The sequence below is a fragment of the Phasianus colchicus genome, chromosome 1 (assembly GCF_987193195.1).
Source record: "Phasianus colchicus chromosome 1, bPhaCol1.hap1.1, whole genome shotgun sequence".
NCBI lineage: Eukaryota > Metazoa > Chordata > Aves > Galliformes > Phasianidae > Phasianus > Phasianus colchicus.
Window position 1 is genome coordinate 12,822,661 of NC_143436.1, and position 25,877 is coordinate 12,848,537.

Genomic DNA, 25,877 nt, shown 5'->3' on the forward strand with positions numbered 1-25,877 from the left:
TATTCTATAAATGTAAAAAGTACAATTAAAATCTGCATCCTATGTCCCAAAGAACACTGGAGTACTATCTGCTTTTATAATGCCAAATAGAATTATCAGTGTGGCACCTCCCCACCACAACAGCAGTGCCAGAGGCTTCTGATAGATTGTTACTGTGCATCGCATTGGCCTCTTCATCCAGCAAAAAGCTCCCTCTGGTTTTCTCTGCTCCACTCTGTAAAGAGCTTCATTAGCCAGAAATTGTTTCCCTTGCAGTCAGCTTAAATAAGTATCAGTGTTTTAAAAATAAGGATTCATTTTGTGTATAGGAAATAATTGTGTTTCAAAGCATGAGTGGGCAAAAATCTCGAACAATACTGTTCTTAATCTCAAATGTATTTTATAACACATTTGCTACAATTCTTAATTTAGAGCAATGTTCTGAGACTGAATTGGCAAATGCTTGTGAAGCTGTTTGGAAGTATTAAAAAATGCTATAGGAGATAGAATACTAATTATTAGTTTTATGCATATTGATAGAAGATTTACTCAATTATTACCTTTTAGTAATAAAACAGATAAGAAGCTGTAATCTGATTGAGTTAGAAAGAAGAATTACTAGGAGGAAAAGATACAGAATCATACAATGGCTTAGACTGCAAGGTACATTGAAGATCATCCAGTTCCAAATTCCCTGCTGTGGGCACCTTCCAATAGGCCAGGCTGCCCAGGGCCCCAATCCAACATCTTTGAACATCTCCAGGGCCGTCATAGCTATGCCACTGCCTCAGTGTTCTCTGAGTAAAAATTTCCTCCTAACATCTAAACTATATTTACCTTTTCGTTTAAAATTGTTCCACCTTGTCTTATCTGCCCCTGTAAAAAGTCAATTTCCCTCCTGTCTTAGGGTTTATCTTAGGGATAGATTTGATAAAACTGTTAGTATCTCACTGTTTTTCTTTTCCGTGAAAAAAAAAAAACATTTTCAGTTCAACAATTTTTTTTTTTTTTTTTTTTTTTTTTTTAAATTAAAATGTAATCGTTTGAATGAGAAATATCTTCTGGCTTTCCTCTTTGAAAATAGTTCTGCATGTTAACTTTTCAGTTCCATCTAATGCAAGTTATGTCTGGAGAGGTTAAAAAAAAAAAGGGAGATGAAAATGACAAGTGGCTATTAGTGTGTATAACCTGCTATTTGATGTTCTCAGTGACTGACATATACATAGATAGCAAATAAGTTAGATTTCACTAAAAATTTTCCCTGAAGACACCTCCTAGCCAAAAGTCTAAATAAAAGATAAATATTTTTTAAAAGAACTTTAAAAAAATTAGACCTTCTTAAAATGTAGAGTCTGATGATTAATCAGCATGGCAATTTATAAAATATGTCATAAAATACGGGTAAAATAAATATCTATACTCACAGAAATCCACACCTCAATTTCTTCAAGTAAATCAGTGACTGTGTTTTATCTGAAACTTTGCGAGAAACTTAAAGAAGGCTTAGACATAGAATATGAAGATGTGTATGTGAGGGTAATGATAAAGCCAAGAAAGACCTAATGGGTTAAAAGACACTTGCATCTTTTATTTTGCAGTGTTTGAGTTAAATTACTTATGTCAGTATGACAGATGGATTTCACTGCTTTGCTGAGGCATTGACAGACATTCTCCCTGGAAGCAGATGCACTGGTGGAGGATCTATACACCTTGGCAGCTCAGTTGCCTTCTCCTACCCCTCTCCTTCTCATAGTTCTTATTTATCTGCCAGCAGAGTAGTTTATACTTGACAGCCCTACAGTCTGCTTCAGACAAAATCAGCTAGAAGCGCTCGCATGAACTATCAATAAGAATGATGCTCCAGTAACAGGGTAATGATGAGGAATGGGGGTCAGGTACAACTTCCACTAGCCTCAGGTTTTTTGTTCCAAACCTGCAACACTGCTGCAGTCCAAAAGCTATTTTGGGATCCTTACACAGAAATAGGTCTTGCTGAGCAAGGTTAGTGAATACAGTGTCAATGCCATCTGTAAAAACTGTAAATTTAGTTCTCCTGGACAGAAAACGTGCATAGAAATTCAGCCTTTCCAAAGGAAATACAAAAGCTTTGTAGTAGGGAGCTACTAGTGAAGTAGCTGCTAACATAGCACTTTAATGGCACACAGCAGCAACTTTTCGGATCATTCTGAATGGCACTTTTAATGTGGGACACACGGCTTAAAAATCAGAACAGACAGTAGCTCTGTAAGTTTTTCCTTGCAGCCTGCTCAGTAATCACCATCTTGCCTTTGTTCTGAGGATCTTGTTCCTATACATTCTCCATGCCTTTGTAACCTTTGATTTTCTGACACTGTGAACCACATAAAGCAAGGTTTACACCATTGAATTATTTTATAGTAATAGTTACATATTCCTCTCATTTACTATACATTTTGGCTGGAAAGTATAAAGTGGCCTCTCAGGCTTACTACCTGCATCACCGTGTCATTGTGCTGACCCTTGTAGCTTCAACACCGCAAATATGTAGTGCAGAAAGCTTTGCAGTTTAGACATATTGGTTCAAATTCGGCTGCAACAAACACCTGTCCTCAATAACATCACGGAGCAGAACTGAGCAGGATTTGGCCCACTTTGGATGGATAACTTATTTCTACTATTTTGGGCTGTCATTATTGCGCTTGGTACAAACAAGTCAAATAGACCGAGTAATAGCTGGACATAAGCAAGAAAATAGACTACACTGTTGTTATAAATACTAATCACTGCTGCCAATTATAGGATTAAATAAATTCAATATATAGCTGCATATTCACACTGACATGATGACCAGGTCAGGGACAAACTAAAAACTGCTTTCAACACTCTTACTCACGTGAGTGCATGAGAAATCTACTCTGTGAATAAAGCACCATATGTATGTGTGAATGTGTGTGCATACACCTGCACGCATCTGCTGCATGTGTCGCCTTATTTTCTGATGTGGAGAACAGACCCTTCTATTTTCTGTGGGGATCTACACATCGTGCTTTTGCAGACATAATTTGGCCACAAGTTTGTAGACCAGCAATAGAGGAGCAAAAGAAGAGCTGCTGAGGTCCCTGCGTTTGCTCAGCCCAGAGCAGAGGAGCTGAGGGGAGGCCTGATGGCGGCTGCAGCTCCTCACAGGGAGCGGAGGGCAGCGCTGAGCTCTGCTCTGTGTGAAGCGACAGGGCCCGAGGGAACGGCATGGAGCTGCGTCAGGGGAGGGGCGGGAGAAGGGCTCAGGGAAAGGGTCTGCACCACAGGGCGGTGGGCACAGCACTGAGCTGCTGGAGTTCAAGAAGAGTTTGGACAGTGCTCTCAGAAATATGGTCTGATTATTGAGTGTTCCTGTATGGAGCCAAGGATTGGAATCAGTGATTCTTCTGGGTCCTTGTGTCCAGAAGGACTTGGTTCCCATCAGTCAGCTGATGACTGACTATGTGTGTAGCTCCAGTCATATCTAGCCCTTATCCTTAACTCTTTCAGAGTCAGAGTTGTGGCCCATGGGTCCTCTTTCCGCAGCAATAGGGTCTTCAGAGCCTTTCAGAGGTCTCCCTTTGCATCCTTCTGCTCTGGCAAATGAAGAAACTGCGGTCTCTTCAGTGCCCTCCATCATGAATACTAGCCTGTTCTTTGTCTTTCACTCCAGTATCACTGGTAGACATTAAAAATGGTACCTTTATAGATAAATCCTGTTATGCATTGATGGGTTCATCCCTTCTTTTCCGACCACTGCTTGTTTGACACCTTTATGACAGCGATGACTCAAGACTATTCTCTGGCACTAATAGCTGTAACTGAATATGCCCAGACCATATGCACCTAAAAGGGCAGAGTTAAGAAATATTGAGAGGCACTGAATTGGTGAGAAGCCAAACTGCTCTGTAATAATGTATCCTGACTCTTTAGAACAAAAGGTGGTAATGGTCTTTAGACAGTTTGTAAGGCTATTCCAGTCCAGGCAAGGTTTCCTGCCTTCTCAGGGCAGAGGTGTGTTCTCTTCTTCTCTTTCCCCACCCCACATGTTTTTGTCACATCTCTTTGTTCCTGTGTGGATTTTTCCTTGTTCAAATCAGAACTCCCTTCCTTTGAAGCTCAGGTCAGCACTGGGCAAGGCAGTGGGCATTACTGTTGCCAAGAGCAGCCTGTCCTCTCTCAGTTGCATGCTTGTGCGTAGACAGGGTCAGAGCGTGATTGAAGGGTGAGAGATGCACAAAAGCAGACCAGGCTTGAAATTAAATAGTCTTTGAAGCTTTTTCTTAACTAGTCTCACTCTGGCACAGACCCCTGCCTTAGGGGGATCATCCAGTGGAATAGCAATGACCTGGAGCTCCTGCTCTGCCCACTCAAGCATGCAAGGAGGAGAATGTATCTCAAAAACGACCATATGAGAATATCTGGGCTGCAAAAAAAAAATGTAGAAGTTGTACATTAACATTAAAAGAATGAAGACTTTACAGTTTTTTTTTCTGAGTACAACTGATTTTTTCAAAATAGTGAATGCTACACAGAAAGAAAAAGATGGAAAAATCCTAGTGGGTTAGACCTTTATCTCTTTCCACATTTATTACTCGTGCCAATGGAGTAGCTGTCCTAATTAAAAAGAACTTGCCCTTTCAAACAGAGGAGCTGGATTCTGATCCAAATGGCCTTGTAGAAAAGAAATTGCTGAATAAAGTCATTACTCTAATTAACATTTATGCTCCTAATGTTAACAATGTACTTCTAAAAGGAACCAGAAGCACAGCTATTCCTCCTTAAATCACCTAATGAACTGGTATGGGCACTGATTTTAATTGCCCTTTGGTTATCAATTTAGACAGAAGTACTAGGAGTGATTGCATTGTAAATCAGATATCTCCAGAAAGTCATTAATGAGCTAATGAGCGATAGGTGATGAAAGTGTAGTGATGAAAGACAGCTGATAATGCTTATTTAGCCACGTAGTGTACTTAAGTGTTCTCCGTTGCATATAGAAAGAAGTGACCATATACCACCAACTGGATAACAACATGCTAGCTATTACACAGTCTGTCACGTGGTTTTATCTTCCACTTCTAGCATTAGCCCAGTCCCCTATGCTCTACACCCCTAGGCTGTTTCTGTGATTTGTAATTCACAGAGCTGTAGTCTGAAGCCCTGCATCTCAGTTTGACTTTGTTTATATATTTCTTGTCTCCCTTAGCATAAATCATAAAGACAGCTTAATTGGTTTATATTTCCAAGGCAGTTTGAAATGTGAAATGTTGTGCAAGTGTTCAAGGTTGTTATTACTTTGTGACTCTTCCTTAGCCATTTTCTTTCCAGAATGAAAATTAAAGAGAAATTATTTGCCATTTACAAGAGTAAATATGGTGAATTCTGTCATAAGTAATCACTCAAGTATAAAAAAAAAAAAAAAACCCTTTGTTTCACAGAACTGCACTTCTTAAACGCTTGAACTTTTCATCTCTTTCATAACACTGTAAATCTATTAACATCACTGGAAGTATTTGAGTTATGCTCATGTGGAAAGAGAATTGAATCTTAGATATCTGTATCTGTAAGGGAGTAGTCTTGTGAAAGTATAAAGGTTCTAGTTAATACAGGTCTTCCACATAGGTTTTGCTATAAATGAAACAATCATCTTTTTGATATACTTAGAATTTGAGATTATGATTTTTTTTTCACAGCAGGAATGTCTATAATTGCATCAGTATTTAAAGTATAGAAATCTTACAGATTGCTTCTCTCACAGATGCATATTTAAAGGAAAGAATTTACATATACCTAACTGATGTGGTTTTTATTTTCAAGAATAACCCTTTGGCTTTTCTGTAGGACCTGACTGAGCATTACCAGGGAATTTTTATCAGCTGCAGTGCTCAAAAGCTAAAGACAGACAGAGACAGATGTTTTTTGCATTTAATTCCCTTTGTTGCTTCAGTGGCTCACAGGGCAGAGTCAAGAGGTATCCATGACTAAGTAGAAAAGTCTTTTACCCCAGAACAGGATTTGAGGATCAGGAATGAAACAGCCAAGCAAAACAAGGACAGCCAACAAAAAGTAGCCTAGGGCAACACAGTGTGTCAATGGGAAAGAGAGAGATAAGAAAGACTTGGACAGTTGTGCATGTTGGCTTCAATCTGTAATGACTGTGCAGACCACACATCAAAAACATTTGGCTGTCCTTGACAGAGAACAACAACAAAAAAAAAGATATAGGACAGATTTTTCAGCTGTTGCTTTTTTTTTTTCTTTCCCCCCCCTCTTTAGTTGAAATTTTTTAAGCAGTCAACCTGGTAAATAACAGGTTTGTTTACTCTTTTTTTAACTATTTGTCTAATCACCTTCAGGCAATTGTTAGATGTTATCTCAGAGAGACAAGCTGAATGGTGTGGTTGTGTTTTAACATCTCTTGTTTCCACTGCTTATCAGCTTTCACTAGGGAAAAATCTATTTGCTTTGTAGATTTCTAGCATAAATTAAGTACAAAATTTGGACCATCAACTCCAGTAACAATAATTTAGTCTGACAGCTTCTGCACTTCTCCAGTTCTTTGTGTGCAGAGATCTTTGGCCTTGGGACCATAGTGTCTATTTGTGCCTGAATACCGTCATGGCCAAGAAATGAGTGGGAAGCACCTAGATACTACACATTTCCACAGCAATCTTATTCATGCCCAGATAATGTGTAAAATGAATTTTGACATATGACAAAGAGCACATACTCTTGTGACAACAGTACTTTCTTGATAATCTTGAGGCCAGTTGATCTTGTAGCTGAAGCAACAAGGGGTTATTTAGGCTCTCACACTGCGCTCCCCAGTGTGCCGTACCTGATTGAAAGTGATCCTCCATTCCGTTGGGAAGAATGACATTGTGAAACTAATTATTTCACATACTTAATGAAGAAAAACCTAGAAATGGCCCATTATATAGTTTAGGAATTAGAAAACTCAAGTGGACATCTTCATTTATTAGAAAATCATAGAATCATAGAATGGTTGGGGTTGGAAAGGATGTTTAAACACCATCTAGTTCCAACTGCTTTGCCATGGGTAGAGATACCCTTTTCTAGATCAGGTTGCCCAGAGTCCCACCCAACAATTTCAATGGCTCACTTTTTGCCCAGCTTTTCTGGGCAAACGATGCCTTATGACTCTCATAACAGAGAATTTCTTCCATATGTAATCTAAATCTCCCCTCTTTAGTTTAAAGCTGTTACCTTTGGTCCTATTACTACACTCCCTGATAAAAAGTCCCCATCCAGTTTTCCCAATGCAAGGCCACAATGGAGTCTCCCCAGAGCCTTTTGAACAAGCCTAACTTCCTCAACCTTCCTTCACAGGACAGGTGCTCCAGCCCTCTGGGCATCCTGATAGCCCTCCTCTGGACTCACTCCAACAATCCAAGATTGCTTCCTTCTATACTGAGTTCTTCTTTAACCATGTGATGAAATGACACCAGGAAATATCTATCACATCAGACCCTAATATTAATTTGCTTGGTTCTAATCTGTGTGTGTAAGAAGTCTATCTAGGACAATCTGCAGATGCCTTCTTAGGCAAATAAGGCAAATATTTCCTGTGTACCTCTCCAACTGACAAGATAGAGTTTTCCTGTAGCAACTTAAATGAATGAATACAAAGATTACAAATTCTTTCTGGAAGAAGAAAGTTTGAAGAAAATGTCAGACAAACAGCCTAGAGTGCCTCACTGAGGTTGTCAAAAGGGAACTGGAGACAACAGGTTTCCAACTATAAATCCATTAAAATGCTACTGTGAAATTGTAAATATATCCTTATAAAATAGGTCTGTAAAATTATTTCCCTATAAAAAGGGAAATACAGGACTAGTCAAACTTGAGGAGGATTATTCCAGCATCTTGTTTCAGTCAAAAGACAGTTAAGGTAGTCAGGACTGTGAGAGCTCAACAAAATAAATTTTTTAGCAAACTCTTTCATGAGAAGGTGGAAGTTTCAGATAAATTTTAGTGTCATTCTTTCAAGGGTGAGGACAGATGATGGGATTGATTTAAAATGTATAAAATACAGCAAAATAGTTACTAATATATTTGTCAAGCTGAATTGTTGCAGTCTTGTTCCAATGTTCTGCATTCATACTTCTGTGATTCATGTTTGTAAAGTTCCTTAAATAAGTTACAGTAGCCTTTTAAGGAATGTTATTTATATCTTTCACTTCTGTTACACTCAGTGTAAAATCAAAACTTGAAAGCTAAAGGTCTCTTTATATTTCCTGGCAGCTGGGAGTTGTATGATGATGTGCAGCGTGCACAGCATCTGATAAACAATCATCTCCCTTCTAGGCCATTATTTAAAATTGATTTATTCTGCTGCTCAGAGGGACGTACAAACTTGAAGAATATCTTGGAGAAAGAAGGTCAGGACCTTAATCTTTGTGGAGCAAGTCTCTTCCTTTCCCATAGCCACCTCCACCTGAATTTAACACAGGACAGTTTATAGCAACTTTATCTGAAATGTATTTCCACCTTCAATCCACGGAATTCTAAGGTCTGATGGGAGAACAGTTATTTCCCAACTGCAAATGATTTTGTGTTCGAGAGAGTTATTTTTATTCACCTGGCTTGGACTTGGAAGAAATTAAAGGAGTGATGAAAACACTTCAAGCAGTATCGTATTCTTTAAAGGTGAAAATGTTCTTTCTCCTTGATTCTTGTACTTTTAAGATATAACCATATGTGCCTAAATTCATAGATGGGACTGCTAATAGCTAAAAGATTCAGTAACAAATGAGGAATGCTGAATATTTATAGGATAAAACCACTCTAGTACATTCTTAAGAAAAAAAAAAAAAAAGCTAAAAGAAAAAGAAGCTATATAAAATAGAAGAAATATGGAAGCAAAGATAGAGGAAAGTTAAGAGTCTGAAATCTTCAAAAAAGAATGAAGCACAAAGTGACTTCCCCAAGGAAAGTATGTATTTTTAAATGCATATTAATTCTGTATGTCTTAATTTGGATGTCTTCAAAATTTCTGAAAATCATATTTGATTCAGACCTCCTATACAGATTTAATATACTGCATCAGTTTCATCAGAATTGATTTGCTACTAATATTTTTCATGAAAAAAAAAATTAATTAGAAAACAGAAACAATCTCACATATTCTTACTTCAACAGCCTTTTCCCAGTCTCTGGAAAAAAATAGTTCTTACTGGGAACAGCTGAGGACCTGGAGCAAGAGAAGATGAGGAGCTGATCTGTGATGTTGGAAAGTTTGACAGTCTGGCAATCTCTGTTCCTATATTTGTGAATTTAGAAACTTCCTCTGCTATTGCATTCACTGGCGGCCAGAACACTCTTGGGCAAAAATCCGCAGCTATAATTAGTGATTTAATTTTAATGTAGATGAATAGACAATCCTGAAGCCAGTTATTAAAATGTCATTAGTTGACACAGAAGTTAGCATATCTGCCTAATGTCTGTTAGCAGAAGCTGCAGAGACCAACCTAAATGAGAATGCTGCCTGGGGAAGAGTCACAGCAACACAAGTCATCCAAAATCTCTCTGTCTCTGGGAAACAGCTGGTGAGCCCTTGCCAGAAAATGTTTGAGCATTTGTAGGGAATGCATTGGTGATGTAAGCACAACATTTTCTTAACACTGCCCTGTCTGTTGTAGCAGAACCCTGAGATTTCTGGAAGATCATGAAGCCATAGAATCATTGTGATTGGAAAAGACCTCTAATATCATCTAGTGCAGCTGTCAATCCATTAACACCATGCCCACTATTCCTTTTGGGTAGCTTTGGCCCTAGCAAAAGTGCAAAACAGTAAGAAAATAGCAAGGATGAAAAACAGATTTTATAAAAAGTAACCCTGAGGTTAATATATATCCAACATTATTACTTCTGTGTATCATATATAACTAAGTATGACACAACACCAAAAGTAAATAAATTTTACTTTTAATTTTTAACTCAGATGTTAATGTATCAGCAAGGTCCAGAGAACTACACAATCTGGATTCAAAAGGTTAGTAGGGAAATCTTCAGTTACTGGCTGAACATATAGAAACTGAAGGTTAGCTGCAAAGTTTAACTGTAAAGCAAAAACACTGTAGAAGTTAAGAGATGTGTTCAAAAATGTAATCAGAAATCTACACTTATTATTAAGTGTATAATAAATAAGTGTAATTATTATTATTTTTTTTTTTTCTTAAATCTTGAGAGGTCTACTTTTTCTGACCTCTTTACCATCTTAATGTCACAATCATCTTGAGCAAAAATAATATAAATGAGAATCTAAAATGAAAAAAGTTTAGAAGGCTTTATTTTTGAATCCCACTTTAGCATCAGCACCAGGAGTTAGGCAACTTTGATCCATCAAACAGCGCTTCAAAACCATCATGAAAATGTATGAACCCAAGAACAAAATCCACTCACCCAACCTTACAGCAGTGATTAAAAAAGCCCTAATTATAGTCTAGTCAGCCGTCAAAATAAATTACTCACTCAGGGTGAGTGGGTGAAAAGAAGTTTGTAAGACTTCCTTAAGGAGGTGGTAATTGTCTTGAATTTTGTTAAAATACATCACTAATTATATTTTAACAATGTCTATGTACTGTTTTCCTCTTCAGGAATCTTATAAGGTGGTTGCAAGAATTTCAAGAGAAAGCTTCAGCAGTTTTAAATTATTCCACATTTGCACTGCAGAGCATGTTTTATGGCATACTAAAGAATGGTCTACATGCATAGGTAACTAGAAAAATTAGAATAAAATAATATCATGTGAATATGCTGATTGATTGGACCACGAGTATGTTACAAAACCAAATTAATCCTGCCTACTTCCATGGTAAAGCAGTGTGTAGATCTGACAGAGCAGTGAAGTGAGAGCATGGTAATGGCACATGGTTGGCCTCTGGAGGCCTACACAGAGTTCATAATGTCCATGAAGCCCACATTTAAGAAGTATGCAAAATCTGTTGTACACAGATGTCATAACCTACAAAGAAGGTATCTGCAACTCATTCACCTCATTTATACTGAGCATTTATTGCAAAGTTTATGAGACCACAAGCCGCTTATGATCTTGCCCTGCTGATTATGCTGCCAGTGTGTTGGGGCTACCCTAAGTAATATTAAAATCACAGGTTTTCATTTCTGCTGTCTTCTGGAGCTTGCCAAAAACATGCACTTAAAATTGCATCCAAAGAATGCTCAATTCTCTGCAGTCTAGAGAAGACTGAATCCTATTGTCCTAGGGCTTACATTCTCTGTGCCACTACAGATGGAGATACAGCTTTTAGATCTCTTTTCATTGTTATGTTGCATTGTTCATATTTTTTTTTTAATGTCATTTTTGTTAGCTTTTTACTATCACTTAGATGATGTTAGGGCTGCTCCCAAAGTAATCCCTCCTATTCTGTTATGTTGCACTATGACATCAGAGGTGGATGTTGGTGGTATGGCAGCAGAGGGGTATCTGATGTGGAAGTGCATATGAAGCAGAAGTCTGTCACTGAATTCCTCCATGCAGAAAGAATGGCACCCATTGACATTCATTGACACTTGCTGAACATTTGTGGAGACCAACCAGTGGATGTGGGCAGTGGATGGTACATTTTTGCAGTGGTGACAATGGCAGTGGGTCTCCTCCACCGATGAAGATTTTTATGAGTGCATTATGCAGGATTTTGTTCATAGCTGGTGAAAATGCATAGCTAATGATAGTGACTGTGATGAATAATAGTGTTTTGTAGCTGAGAATTTTCTCTATTTAGCAGACTTATTGTACTCTTTGTAGCAGTTGTTTCCATAGAAATAATGAGGAGGCATTACTTTTGGAGCGACCTATGTAATTAATAATTTGAAGGCTGCTTCTTGATGTATGCAGTGGGACTCAAGAAACTAACAAATGCAGCTATCACCTTTGAAACAAATAGAACATTCTCATTTATTATTTTAATTAGAAGTTTAGCCAATTTTGCTTACACAAACTCTGTGTACAAATTCACTGACTTTTTTTTCATGTGTATTTGTGATCAGTGTGTGATCACATATCAAATGTACACCTTATATCCCATCAATAATTAGACTTCGTGCTACTTTCCTCTTAATTTAGTATCAATAGTTGGTGGCCATATAAGAAATATGAGGAGATTTAGCATTTGCAGTTACTGTTCTAATAACTGAAAAACAAGATTTGTCTTCTACATTTTGTTGTGGCTGATTCACACAATTTTGACTGACACTTCAGCAACTGAAAGCTATATAAACAGTACAGACAAATCAATCTAAACAAGAGGGCTGAGTAAGCAAAAGTTGGGGTGTATTTGTTGCTGGATATTGTTTCATCCAACTCTGAAAATAAGTGTGAAAAGAAACATGTATCTCATTCTGGGCTTAGAATCTGAGTCCCAGATCTGAGTTGGAAATATTCATATTAAAAGCTTCTGGCTCTGGCACATCTCTTGTGTGATTCTTGCTGTCATCTCCTAGTTCCTCAGCAACATCTTTATTATTTTGTAACACATTTTCAGACTAGAATTTTTGTTTGTTAAAGGAGACCAGTGAAGCTCTGGGAACTTTTGATATATTGCCATTCCTACAAAACCTGATGGTTTCAGGCTGGATGGGGCTCTGAGCACCCTGCTCTAGCTGTAGATGTCCCTGATCATTGCAGGGGAGTTGGACTAGACTGACCTTCAAAACTCCCTTCCAACTCAAATGATTCTATGATTCTATGAAGATGGAGATTCAGATCTGGCAAAAAGCCCTCCTTCCCCTCACTTCGCTTCTTTTGCTCCCTGCAGGAGGAATGAAAGTGGAATGTCCCACCCTGTGCCACATATTTGGTGCTTTCACATCAGTATAGGGAACATCACTAGATCTGAGCTGTGTTATCTCTTAAGTGTGATGACTCTTCTGCTTCTGTACTCCCACCAAAAACATTTTTTCTTTCCCAAAGGGCTTACCATTTCGGAGGAAACAAGTTCAGATCTATTCCTTCATCATCAAATACTTTATCGATAAAAGTTGTACTACTTCCTGAGATAGGAGAGCTCAGTTTAAGAAAAAATACAGCTGTGTTAGTCTCTTCATTTTCTGTCTTTTGTGCCCCTCTTGATTTCCTGATCTGTTCTCTGTCACCAGGGCAAACCTCCCCAGTAATTTTATCTGACTCCTTGCAGAATCAGGGAGACCTTTTCATACAGCTTAGGAGTGGCAGGGAACACTCGGGAACTGTAACTGTGGCTTCCAGGCCATTTCAGCAGCAAAGTCAGGCAGGTTAGGTTAGACCATCTCCAGCGTTCAGCTGCACTTGGAAATAGGAGCACTGAGACAAGCAGGCACAGCAGTGAGATAGATTAAGCAGGGTGGCATTTCTGCAATTAAATACTCGCTCTGCACTGCCTGCCTGCGTGAAGGCTTTTAGCGTGGTCTCATGCAAAGAGCTTAGCTTTAGTGCTGCTGGCTTCAGCTGACCTCCTGACTTTGTGCTGGGGTGGCAGGGAGCATGCACACATTTTCTGAGTGCAGCCAGGAGACACCTGAGGAAGAGAGCAGCAATACTGAGCCAAACCAAAGGGAACTGTACCCTGCACCCGTCTCTCCTACAGCCCCTTAGTAAATGTTAAAGCCAGTAATATAAGAACAGGGAGGGCATGCAGAGATACATCTCCTCTCCAGCAATCTCTATTGTATGGAACACTTGATTCTGAGTTTCTTATTACATTTAATAGGCTTGTACAATTCTTTCTTCTTTGTCCTTGTATTGTTGCTTTTTGACTGATTCTGTGATACTGGCTGCATCTGGCAGTGAATGCCACTGTTTTCTCATACTATGAAAAAAAAAAATTTCTTTTGCTCATTTTAAATCTGTTAATTTCATTGGGCATCCTCTTGTTCCCATGCAGTGAGAAGCCAGGCATCCATTCATTTATTTTCTAGGCACTTTCCCAGGTTTCTCCTGATTTTATACATATCTGCCATATCCCCCTTCATTGTCCGTTTTCCAAGCTGAAAGCTCCAAATCAATTTAAGCAGTTCCAAGCTTTAATTGCCCTTCTTTAGTTCCCCCATGTAATTTCTGAGAGGCAAGGATAGGAACAGCAGGCAGCATTCAAAAGGGAGGGTACTATAGGGTTTTGCGTAATGTTGGAAAGGTGTTTTCTCTTTTGTGCTCCATTCCTTTTTCCTAAGCTTCTACACGTATGGTTCTTTGACTACCAATAAGCATAACATCTGTTTTCTCTTTCAGTAAGCTTTATTTATTTATTTTTTATTAATTTGTTGGCTTTTTTAAATTGAACACAATTGAAATTATTTCTTTGGTGTGCTTTTTGTACATGCAGGAAGCTGAACTGCAGTGCCTTATTATCAGTATTTCAACAATATCAATCTGAATCTATCTCAGGCAAGATAAAAGAACTGCTTTTATCATAGCTTTTCAAAACACCATTGCAGCAAAAAGTTATGTTGTTTAAAAATTTAGTCTCTGCATTATGCCCAGATACGACATTTGCTGAGGCTGTACGAGGAAATCCCATCATTATAATGTTTTGTCTTCACTAACTTGCCTAGCACATTACCACTGAGGTTAGGAAGTCCATAGCAAGCCCTTGTGCTAAGCTCAAAAGTTTAGCTGAGGAATTTCAAGGCCAAGATATATATATATATTTTTTTAATGGAGGTTACAGTTGACACAGATTGTATTTTTTCTTTAATAGAGTATTGTTCTTTCATTGAAATGTCTAGTCCTCATCCTATATATATATATTTCCTTTGGAACTCCATGGATTTTTTCATTATTTTTAAGATACACTGATTACGTCAAGGTACGGGGTCTACTATGTTATTTTTATTGGCACTACTTATGAATGCGTTTGATATACATAGAACAGATAATAGTGCAAAACTCAGTTTTAACTCAATGGTTGATTGACCATAGAATATACAGTCTTATGATGAGTGCATAAGTTGGAAATTGGACTAGATTTTCAGTTTGAAACTGAAAGAACAGAATCTACTTTGGATTCTAATGTTAAATGTCCACTGTTTCTGGGACTGTCCAGCCTGGAGAAGAGAAGACTTGGAAGGGACCAGTGCTTATAAATACCTAATGTGCAGGAGTCAAGTGGATGGGGCAAGGCTCTTCAGTGGTACCCAGCTACGGAACAGAGGGCACAAACTGGAACATAGGAAGTTCCATACAAACATCAGGACAAACTCCTTTACTGTGAGGGTGACAGGCTGCCCAGAGAGGTTGTGGAGTCTTCTCTAGTGATATTCAAAACCCACCAGGTTGAAGCAGTGTAAGCTACTTTCTTGGGAGCCTGCTTTAGCAAGGGACTGGACTTGATGATCTCCAAAGGTTCCTTTCCAACAACCACGATTCTGTGATTCTGCAATACATCATATTCATGGACTTTTTTTGTTATGACTTTTGTCTGTCTCCCAGTGATGCGTGCATTCAGTCAGTCAAAATGAAGAAGTGTTTAATACCCAAAAATAGAATGAGCATACCCTTGATTTAAAATGTCTTTTATTCTTAATCCTCTTATCTACCATTCCGAATATTAGCATTAGTGCTAATTACTACTGCAGCAGCTTTTATTTGACAATGGCAGAACTAAGAACAAGTGGATAAAAGCCAAGGCACCACACTTTTAATTTCAGATTGTATAACATCAGACCTATAACCTTTAGATTTCTGAGCTGATATTTATGAAATTGGTGGACAAGTTTTTTAAAGCTTATGGCAGCACTTTGACTTTCAGACTGGTAAAAGGGTTTAGGTAACGGAGGACTTTTTAGATTTGCCAAACTTGTTTTTTTCAAAATATGTACTGTTTGAGACGTGCTTCTTACCAATAAAGATAGTATTGTTCTTACACAAGTAGAAAACTAGGTTTTCAATTTAGCTGTGCTTTGACCACCAGTTTTCAGGTATTCTCAAAATACTCCAAACAGGACAGTAATTGGACCATCAGAGCTTGGAGGTCTGACAGTGACCAGGTCTGATTTTGGCATTTTTCGGAGATACGGTTTTGCAAGCACATCACTGTATATTTCCCCTCCTCTTTTAGACCCAAAGTCCCACTTCCCTTCTTTACCTCCCTTACTCAGATAAACTAGAGCATGGGAGGACAGGCAACAACTAGCCATGTCAAGGCACAGCTCACTCCTCACTGACATCTGGGTTCCATATTAAACTGCTGCCATCTCATTAGATCACCAAAAAATCTTCAACAAGTCAGTTTTCATTATGCCAGCCCTAAGCCTAGAGTGAGCATGAAGGCCGTTTAACACACTAAGTTCCTGCAGTGTTTTACAATTACAGAAACATCTGTTATGAATAATATTTTGTTAAACCACTGTGAAAATTCAAAGTATTCAGTACTTGTAAGACTGCTCAGTTACTTACCCATATTGAAGTGGTCATGTGGCTGAACACTGTAATTCAGGGGGAACATACAGGAATGCCAGAAATAATATTTACTCTACCTGCAAAGTAGCTCTTACAATGCTTTACTGCACAGATTAACATATTTCTCTATCTGTTTTACATCCCTAATGTAGTTGAAATCATTCTTGTAAGTTACATTATTATTTGATTGAAGTTTGTGGTCTAGAAATACCTTCAGCACCTTCCTTAGATAAGTGCTTTTTCCTTTGGAAAAGTATCTCAGAGCTAGGCAGTATATTTAGTTTCCCCTATTAACTGTGGAAAATCTACTGGTAAGGCATGTGCACTGCTCTTCAAGGCAACTTTTAGATGACAAAAAATAACTTTGTATAAATAGTATGTCTTTATGTCTTTTATTACTCTTTATATTCTCTTCCACAAAGGATTCACTAATATTTTCAACGTTCTTTTATTTAATTATGTTAATGTTTTGTTTTTAACCATACAAACAAATTTGAGCTATAATTTTTGAGACCAGATGTGCTAAAAATGCACGCACACCCATATAGATAGATAAGATCACACTGCAGTCCACCCAATCTAGTGATCTTTCTGACAGAAAGTGGATGATTCAGAAGTTGCCAGAAATTTCATGAGACAAATAGAGAGTAATCTGTCAGCCACCTTAAATCTTCTGAGAATTTCTTAGTACTCTGATAATTTTAAGCCCCAAAGCATAAGGTTTCATCTTTCTTTGAAAATATATTAGCATTAACTATTACAAGAAGGTTTGCTCATGAATAGCAAAATTTTGACAAATATGAAAAATGAGGCAGTGCAGGCATTACTGGAAACTGCAAATCTCTGTATCATTGAATAATTATTCGCTTTCGAAGTAAGTAAGATAATTTTAGGAGGTATGAAAATGATGTAATTTGGTGAGTAATCAATATGTTTATGGGCCTTTTGATGCTTCAGAAACTCTTGTATTGTGGCATAAATGTTAATTTGTCTTAACTAGTAGTTTGAAACAAGAAAAGAGCTCTGGTTTACTGCCTGTTTCTTAGGTATTTGGGTGAGAGGAATATTAATTTACCCCATTAAAGTTTCAAGAGGTGTTGGTATGGTTATATTTGTGAGCATGATTTTTTCACTAGTGTTGACATCAAAAAAACACTATTTCATGAAAACTGAGTTTTTAACTTTGTGGAAAACTTTCTGAACTCATATTATCTCATGAACTAGATCCTACAGCAGAAAATGCCACAAATCTAAATGGAGAGAAAAAGAAGCAGTAGAATCACCTCTGCTAATTTGTGTGTTTTTCTTTCTCTTATCTTTGCAGACAACTATTACGGCACACCGAAGCCTCCAGCAGAACCAGCTCCATTATTGGTAAATGTAACTGATCAGATCCTTCCAGGTGCCACTCCTGGGGCTGAAGGCAAACGTAAGAGGAATAAGTCTGTGAGCAATATGGAGAAGACAGGTATTGAACCACCCGAGGAGGAAGAGGAAGAAAGACCTGTGGTCAATGGAAATGACGTGACAGTAACACCAGGTCTGTTCTTCTTACTTTGCAGTGCATTTCTGTTATTCACAAATTTTCCAGTTGTCTCCTACAATGAGAATATGAATGCTCAAGTAAGTCTTGCATGACTGGAAGCCAGGAATTCTGAGTGATAGATTTCCTGTCAAACATTAAACAAAATGCCTCACCTCCATTCTGGAGACTCACCTCAGCTACAGTCAGGTCTGCCTGTGAGCTCACCACCCTACAGTCTGAAGAGAAAAATATCTTCTTTCTGATTGCACTTCTGGTGATTTGTTTTAGATTTGTTTGTTAGGAAATCAAACCCAAGCACCTTTTTCTCTTTACCGACCATAGAAGGAGTCTAGAGAACTGCAATTTGGTCAAATCCTGTCTCTGTGCTTCAGGTCTCCTTGCTCTCAGAAGCTGATACTCACTGCAGAGTTAACTAGATTATTATTTTAAAGGGAACTTTTATAAATTGTTATTAAATCTTTGCAATGTAAGAGTAAAGCTGTCATCACATTAATAAATTTGTGACAGTGCTGATGAAACTTAGTAGGCAACACTATCAAGAAGGATCCTTTCCAGCAACATTTCAGATGCTGCGTAAAGCTGATAAGGGTTTTAGATGTCTAGTCCTAAAGGCAACTGTTGTTTTACCTTTTGGATTATAATTCTTCAGAAAAAAGGAGCTGAAGATACAGACTGGTATCTTGAGTGAGAGAAGTCCAGGCTTTTCCCAGTCAGCTTCCCCTTCAATACTGCAGCGAGTCATCATTTCAAAGTACTTTATCCTTTTGATTCTGAAATAACATGTAAGAAATTACTTTTTCTTCAAGTAGGAAATTAAAGAATTCAGACATTTATATCTCTGAGAAATACATAACTATGAATTATTCTTGGTTAACTTAGAAATTCAGGAATAAATGATTGAAATAGAAGTCTGTAATGACAGCCACACATATAAGAAGATAAGGAGTTCTATAAACATATAGGTATCTGAAACAATAAATCCACTACCTAATCTCCTAAGCACTGCAAAAAGGATTTTCATACTGCAGATTCTGTGTTCTTTTCTTCTCCTTCTGCATTATAAAGTATATTGAATTGGTTATCCTTCCACCACAGATGTGTTTGCCACTTGCTTTTCTGTAGTAGCTGATTAATATTATGTGGAAGTGCCAAATCCATCTCTGTGTCCAATGGGCTGGCAGGTAGTGGTGTGGTGGGAGTGGGCCTCATTCTGCACACCAGAGGGCTGCAACATAACACCCTGGAGTTCCTGTCACGTTGCTGTTTGAGCCTCGCTCATCCCTTCCCCGCATCTGGGGATCCTGCATCCTGGCACTTAGTGCCTTTCCTATACAGCTAAGCAGAAATGGGTGAAGCCCAGAAATCCTTACATAAAACATCAGCACTGGCTCTGTTGCCAGGATACTTTCAGAGCGACAGAGGCAAAGGCAGGATTTGGTATGTGATGTGTATTGCGGAAATCATTAGGAAGAGCATTCTTTGCAGTTACTTGAAATATGCCACTTAACCTACCATTGCTCAGGAGTAATTTCTGGTGCAGTGATTCAGTTCTAGATGGATCAAGGGGAGATGTCTACCTGCTTTTCTCCTTGCACTGTCCACCACTGACTGGCATCTCCCAGGCAAATTCTGTGTGACCAAAACAATGATTAAGCAGCTACTGGCATGTGCTGTGTTAAAAAACGAAACACACAAGCACTGGAGTTACAACCTCTTTCCTCCCCCTCCTCACCCCCCACAAAGTGATTCCTGTAGGTGTGGCCAGCAGAACAAGCAGTGCCTGTGTTGGTGCTCATGGTCTCATAAGCAGGGTTTTGTTGTTCAGTCACACTGATTGAGGACTTTGGGGATTGCAGAAAGCAGCTCTGTACATACATGCTGCGTTGCTTTTGTTGGGGTGTGTAGCTCCCATGGGCTCTGTTACTGCAGTCATTTTCTCTGTCAACTGTCAGAGCCTTAGCTGCCTCTAGAATGTACATGCATTTGTCATCTGTATCTTTGAACACTGAGGGAAAATAGAACGTGTTAATTTTTGTGGGTTTTTTTTTTTGTTTTTGTTTTTGTTTTTATTTTATCTGGTTCTTAGAAAGAAGCAACTAGGGCAATATGTTTGTTATTTTAGTTAGTTTAGAAAGTAAGTTCTATTCTAAATGGAGATTTTTTAAATTAAATATAAAGCTATTAGGACATCTGAGACATTGATACGTTTTTTACAAATACTCAACAACTTTACATCTTATTTACATCTTATTAACTGCCAAAGTGATCAGAGTGCTGCCCAGGCAAAGGCCTGCTCTAGTACCTAGGACTGCAAGGCAGAAGCAGTAGCAGATCTAAGATGAATCCAAAGGAAATAAACCTGTTTATTATCAGGCCAATAGGCAACATCTGTAGATGCAGAGATCTTTATGCCTTGAGTCTGATTTTTCAGACCAGTTTTCAGTGTTTGTTGAGACAATAATATATGCATCTGTAGAGTTTTATAAGTAGGATTCAGTTTTTCATTCACACCTTGTCTTACAGGCCAAAGTTCCCTTGGACTTCTGTACATAGACAGACTGATCCATATACATAATTGTCTTCTTGTTAACTTGCATTGTGAAATGTGTTTTTTCTTTCTGATTTTTGTCACTTATCCTCATCCTAAAACCCAACAAGAAACCAACTTTAGGATGAGGTGTTTGGCCATCTTAAGATGACATCTCAGTCCTTCATCCTGGATCAAGTACTGTCAGCAGACAATAGTATCTAATGAGAAATGGATCGTATAGTAAATGATGCACCTAAATGTCTTACTTTTTGCTAGAGCTATTTATTCTTTCTTGATAGAAGGGAGAAAGATTAACAGAGCATAGATGTTTCAGGTGCTCCTTTTAGGTACTACCTCTGCAACCTAGGATGTTTAGTTCAGTCTACAGATACACAGGAGCCTGGGTGGCTAAATTTAAATGAGAAATCCTACTATTTACAAAACAGCAATGATAGAAGTAATCTGTACTTAGCTGTTGAAATGGCCAACTCTTGAGTTAGTGCTGGATTTCCCACTCCTAATGCAATTACTGGACTTCTGGTTGTTCCGAGTTAGGTTTCTGTCATTCACTGGTCTGGATGAGATATCTTGCACCTGAAAAAGCTTTTCTGATGAACACTGTAATGAAATCAAAGATTTTTGCAAATATCATGACAATAGTGATAAAAAGATGCTTAGTCAAACAGGAAACTACTAGTCAGACATTCAGATTTCACTACTGTTGTGGTTGTGTCTGCAGAGAATTAAGTCAGTCTCCTTCCCAACCAGTGTCATGATCTGACAGTGTGCTGGTCATATTTGCTTCACGCTTCTGACTGATGAAGTGTTTATCATCCAAACTACAAAAGAACCAATGTAATGTCAGAAGAATGTTTATGTATGTATAATAACCTGACATTACTTGGGTAATGATAAGTTGCACCCAGAGAATGGAAGTTCTGGCAGGCTGAAATTAAGTGAAGGATAAGACATGATATAGAGTTTCAGAATGATCATTCCATGTCTTAGGTTGAAAATGAAGTAAAAGGTTAAAATCCCAGTGTTGTTAATCACCACACAAGGTGTGGCAGTCCTAGAGAACAGTTTAAGCTAGTTCTTTTGTTATTGCATAGCCATGGCAGCCAGAGGAAAGAAAATAAAATAGAAGACACTTAAGAACCATAAGATTTATACCCTCATTAAAAGAGGGTAGATTTAGATTAGATGTTAGGAAGAATTTTTTCCCTAAAAGGATGATGAGGCAATGGAACAGATTGCCAAAGAAGCAGGATCCCTGGAGGTGTCCCAAGGCCAAGTAGGATGGGGCTTTGAGCAACCTGATATAGAATGGAGGTTGTCCCTGTCCATGGCTTTATGGCTGGAACTCGATGACTTTTAAGGTCCCACCAACAAAGATGTTAAGCAGTACCAGTCCCAATACCACCAATTCTTGAACCCACTTATCACCAGTCTCCAGCTCGACATTAAGCCATAGACTGCAACTCTTGGAGCATGGCCATTAAACCAAATCCTAATCTCACAAGTGGTCCATCCATCAAATCTATGTCCTCCAATTTAGAAATAAGAATGCCATGAAGGACAGTGCTTTGTACAGGTCCAAGCAGAAAACTTCAGTTGCTCTTCCATTATCTTCTAATATTTTAAGTCTAAGTTTGTCAGGAATGATTTGCCCTTAATGAAACTGTGTTGGCTGTCAGCAATTGCTTCTTTGTTGTCCTTGTGTCTTAGTATAGCTTGCAGGAGGATCTACTCCATGGTCGTGCTGGGCACAGAGGTGACACTGACTGGACTCTCGTTTCAGAGGTCTCAGATGTCTCTTTTTTTCTTTTTTTACCTTTTTAAAAATGGGAGTTATGTTTCCCCTTTTTCAGTCAGTGGCAGTCTCCAGATTGTCATGACTTCTCAAGAATGATGGCTAGTGACTAGTGACTTAGTGATTTCATTTATCAGTACCCTCAGGACCCTCAGATTCATCTCATCACATCCTATGCACTTGTGTATCTTCAGGTTCAACAAATAGCCAAAATATTGTGTAAGAGCTGTATAGAGAATATATCATCTCATCCAATAAAATTTGTCACTGCTGATATTTGAAATACTACAGAGATGGACTTAGAGTATTTAATGTTATGAAGTTAAAAGTCCCTTCCAATCCAAACCATTCTATGATTCTGTGACTTTTTTCCCCAGTGTTTCTTATATTCTACACTTGGAATAATTTGCTGGTGCTTTGCTGGTGCCTATTCTGCCACTTCACAGAACATTCACTGAGATACTGTGCTAAATTATTTTAGAAAACTGGACCATGTAATCTGTTTTGTTGAGACAGTAGATGATTTCACTTGATGAAAAGTCAACTGTATTTTTCAGTGACAGAAGTATTTCTGGATGTGTTAGGATTTGTATTTGTATCAGATGTTACCTCATGATAGATACTTGTGCTCATAGCATATTACCATACTATTTCAAGCTTTAGTTGTACGTTTAAGGCACTACCAATTTTTAACCAGGACTTCTGTTTTTTTATCAAATAAAATGTTATGTAAGAATATATATAAACAGGAGAAAGAAAAAAAAAAAAAAACCAGCAAGGTGAATATGTACGCTTTCTGGAATATATGAAGGGTAGATACATGTAGAAAAAGATGAAATACCATTGTAATGCATTCCAGATAAACAACAATTAGAACATCCGCTGTGTAAAACTAAATGCTATTAAATGACATTAAGTAATTCTTCCGTAATTGCTTGGGTTTTATTTACAAGATACTTTTTTTCTTTATTACTAAAACAAACTATTAAAAATAATGATCCAAAAATTAATAAGTCACAAGATTGGTTTTAACATAATTATATTTTTAATTGTTAAATAAGCATCAGGTTCCTCTTTTTCCACTTTGTTTTGATAGCAATCTCTGAGACAGGCTGAAAATATTTCTTGTAGTCCTCAAAGTTTAATTTTCACATTTTTTTTCCGTCAGTTTGTTAATACAGCTATCAAAAGCTAAGAATCTGACCTCTTCAGACCTGTGGAAAATAAGATCCTGAGAAAGAACACATATTACAGATATCATGCTAAAATCCTAGGACATAGCAATGTCACCATGCCTATCAGACCAATGGGCTGGCCATTATTATTTACAGTGCACCCATACGCCAAGTTTATTTTTTCTACTGTTGTCCTGTGTGCTATCTGACTTTATATCTTGACCTCGTTTAATCTGTGCAGCAGTATTCCCACAGTAGAAATGTGGTCAGGACTTGTGTAGAGAACAATTCATAGTGCTCTCAATGACACTTAAAACAGATGAAGATTCACTTTTACTTTATAGAGATGAATTTGTCAGCAATTATATCATCCTTTTCTCGGTGCGTGTAGAGATAATTTATCCTCCATAATACCAAAATGCTCTCCATATCCACCTGTTCAAAATTAAAAATAAAAAAAATTCTCCATTGACATTAAATTCTTGAAAATGGGCTCTGTGCTTCTGCTGAAAACCTCCTGTAGCTGAAGATGGAAGGATCTACATCGCATATTCTCACTCCTCCTAACTACTATGCTTGCTTTCCTTTTGGAATAGTATTACTATTAGTCAATAGTATATATATATAGCATAGATATCTCTCACACATTCCTATACCTCTGCTGTATTTTTGTTAGGAATCTCTTTTCACTGTTAGACATTTGCTCCCCATCTCCATTTTTACAGCTGATTGTGGCATTTTGCAGCAGACTTTGGAAAGCCAAAGAAGGGGAAGTTTGTGAGTGGTACATAAGCAACAGGTGACTGCATCTCCCCTGGGATCCTACTGCTCTTTTGTGGGATTCAGTTAAGCAAAACTTGCAACTTGCACTTGTGCCTCTTGCTAAATCATTTGTTCCCACAGACAGATTCACATTTCCCAACAGCATAAAATACTAGTAGCAAGTAGTTAAAATACAAGCATTTAGCAGCATGAGCTGCATGTGGCTGTAAAGCCTTTTTTTTTTTTTTTTTTTTTTTTTTTAAGATAATGATAGCTATGTCTACCATTTCTCTGTAAGGAACAACATCTGGTACTCTGTCAAAAAATAAAAAAATAATAAAAGAGTTTGGCACAATTCCTTCATGCTAAATCTTGACAATTATTCACCACCTCCTTTGAAGAGCTTATGTGCAGGTGGTTTGACTGCTGGTCCCAATGTCCTTCTAGGAATTAAAAATAGATAGACATGAAATTTTTAGGTTGAATATCAGGAAAAACTTCTTTACTGAAAGAATTGTTAAGCACTGGAATAGGCTCCCCAGGGAGGTGGTTGAGTCACCATACCTGGATGTGTTTAAAAGCCATTTAGATGTGGTGCTTGGGGACGTGATTTAGCGGAGGGTTGTTAGTTAGGGTAGTATGGTTAGGTCATGGTTGGACTCAGTGATCTTTAAGGTCTTTTCCAACCTGAGCAATTCTATGATTCTGTGATTACAGTTTCATTAGCTGTGCTTCTCCTTTTTACAAAATGACCTAATTGTTTTGGAGGGAGAGTAGGTGCTCAGAAATTAACAAACTAAACTATCTAGAAACCTAAAATATAGAAACCAAGACTTTCTGTCCTTCTGAAGTTTTTTGTCTCTGTAGAATCTCAAAATGTGCATTCACTACGGGTCATGAGTCTGTTTCGTTGGTTCATGAAGTAGCCTAGGTTTCATTTCATCAGGCTCTGCCAATTGCAAATGGCTGCTTCATCTGAATTATACCTGACCTGTTCTCTGTCCATTTTAATCTGATTTCTTTAGCCCTACTGCTGACGTTAATTATGTTAGTCATTTAATCATAGGTAATCTTTTTGCAGTAGTGACTGAGGCAAAATGAGCACTAAGTGCCTTGTGGTTTTATATTTGTCATATGTTATTAGCTTTCCTTCCCACGTATTGGAATGAATCTGCTTTTAGTCTTCGTATTATTAATGTACTTACAGAAAGTTTTCTTGTTACTTTTCATGTTCCTGGCCATATCCCATTTTCTAGGCTGCTTGCTCTGTTTTACTGTTACATGCCTGTGTGTTTTTTTTAAGTGTTCATGCTGAACGATTTCATTTTCTTTTTAGCCTTTTGTACAATTCTGTGATAGTGAGCAATTGGTGAGCATTGTTCATCTCCTTTTTTCGACCCTAGCATTTTTTCATTGTATTTTCTTCTCTTTGTGTTGCTGAGGAGGTGAGGTGAGAGTGCGGTCATCCATCAGCCAGCCCACTCATCTCAATATGTAGGGTCATTTCAGCCAATTGAACCACAGTCAGCGGAGATTCAGCAAATACATTCAAAATATGAACTTATTTTAGCTGTAGTTCATTTGATCAAATACTTTTCTGCTTCAGTATGATCAAGCTCCATTTAAGTGCAGCAGAAAACAAGGATCCAGGGTCCAAG

The 25,877-nt window shown here is 37.9% G+C and overlaps 1 protein-coding gene across 8 annotated transcripts in view; it reads left to right on the plus strand.

Annotated features, from left to right (window-relative positions):
• The window catches only part of MAGI2 (membrane associated guanylate kinase, WW and PDZ domain containing 2), a 708,093-nt gene that overhangs the window by 438,844 nt on the left and 243,372 nt on the right, over window positions 1–25,877 (plus strand). For all 8 annotated transcript variants that reach the window (XM_090135446.1, XM_090135412.1, XM_090135421.1 and 5 more), the window contains exon 4: window positions 17,718–17,933. In XM_090135446.1, the coding sequence (XP_089991572.1) occupies window positions 17,718–17,933 (216 nt within the window). The remainder of the gene's footprint in view (window positions 1–17,717; window positions 17,934–25,877) is intronic.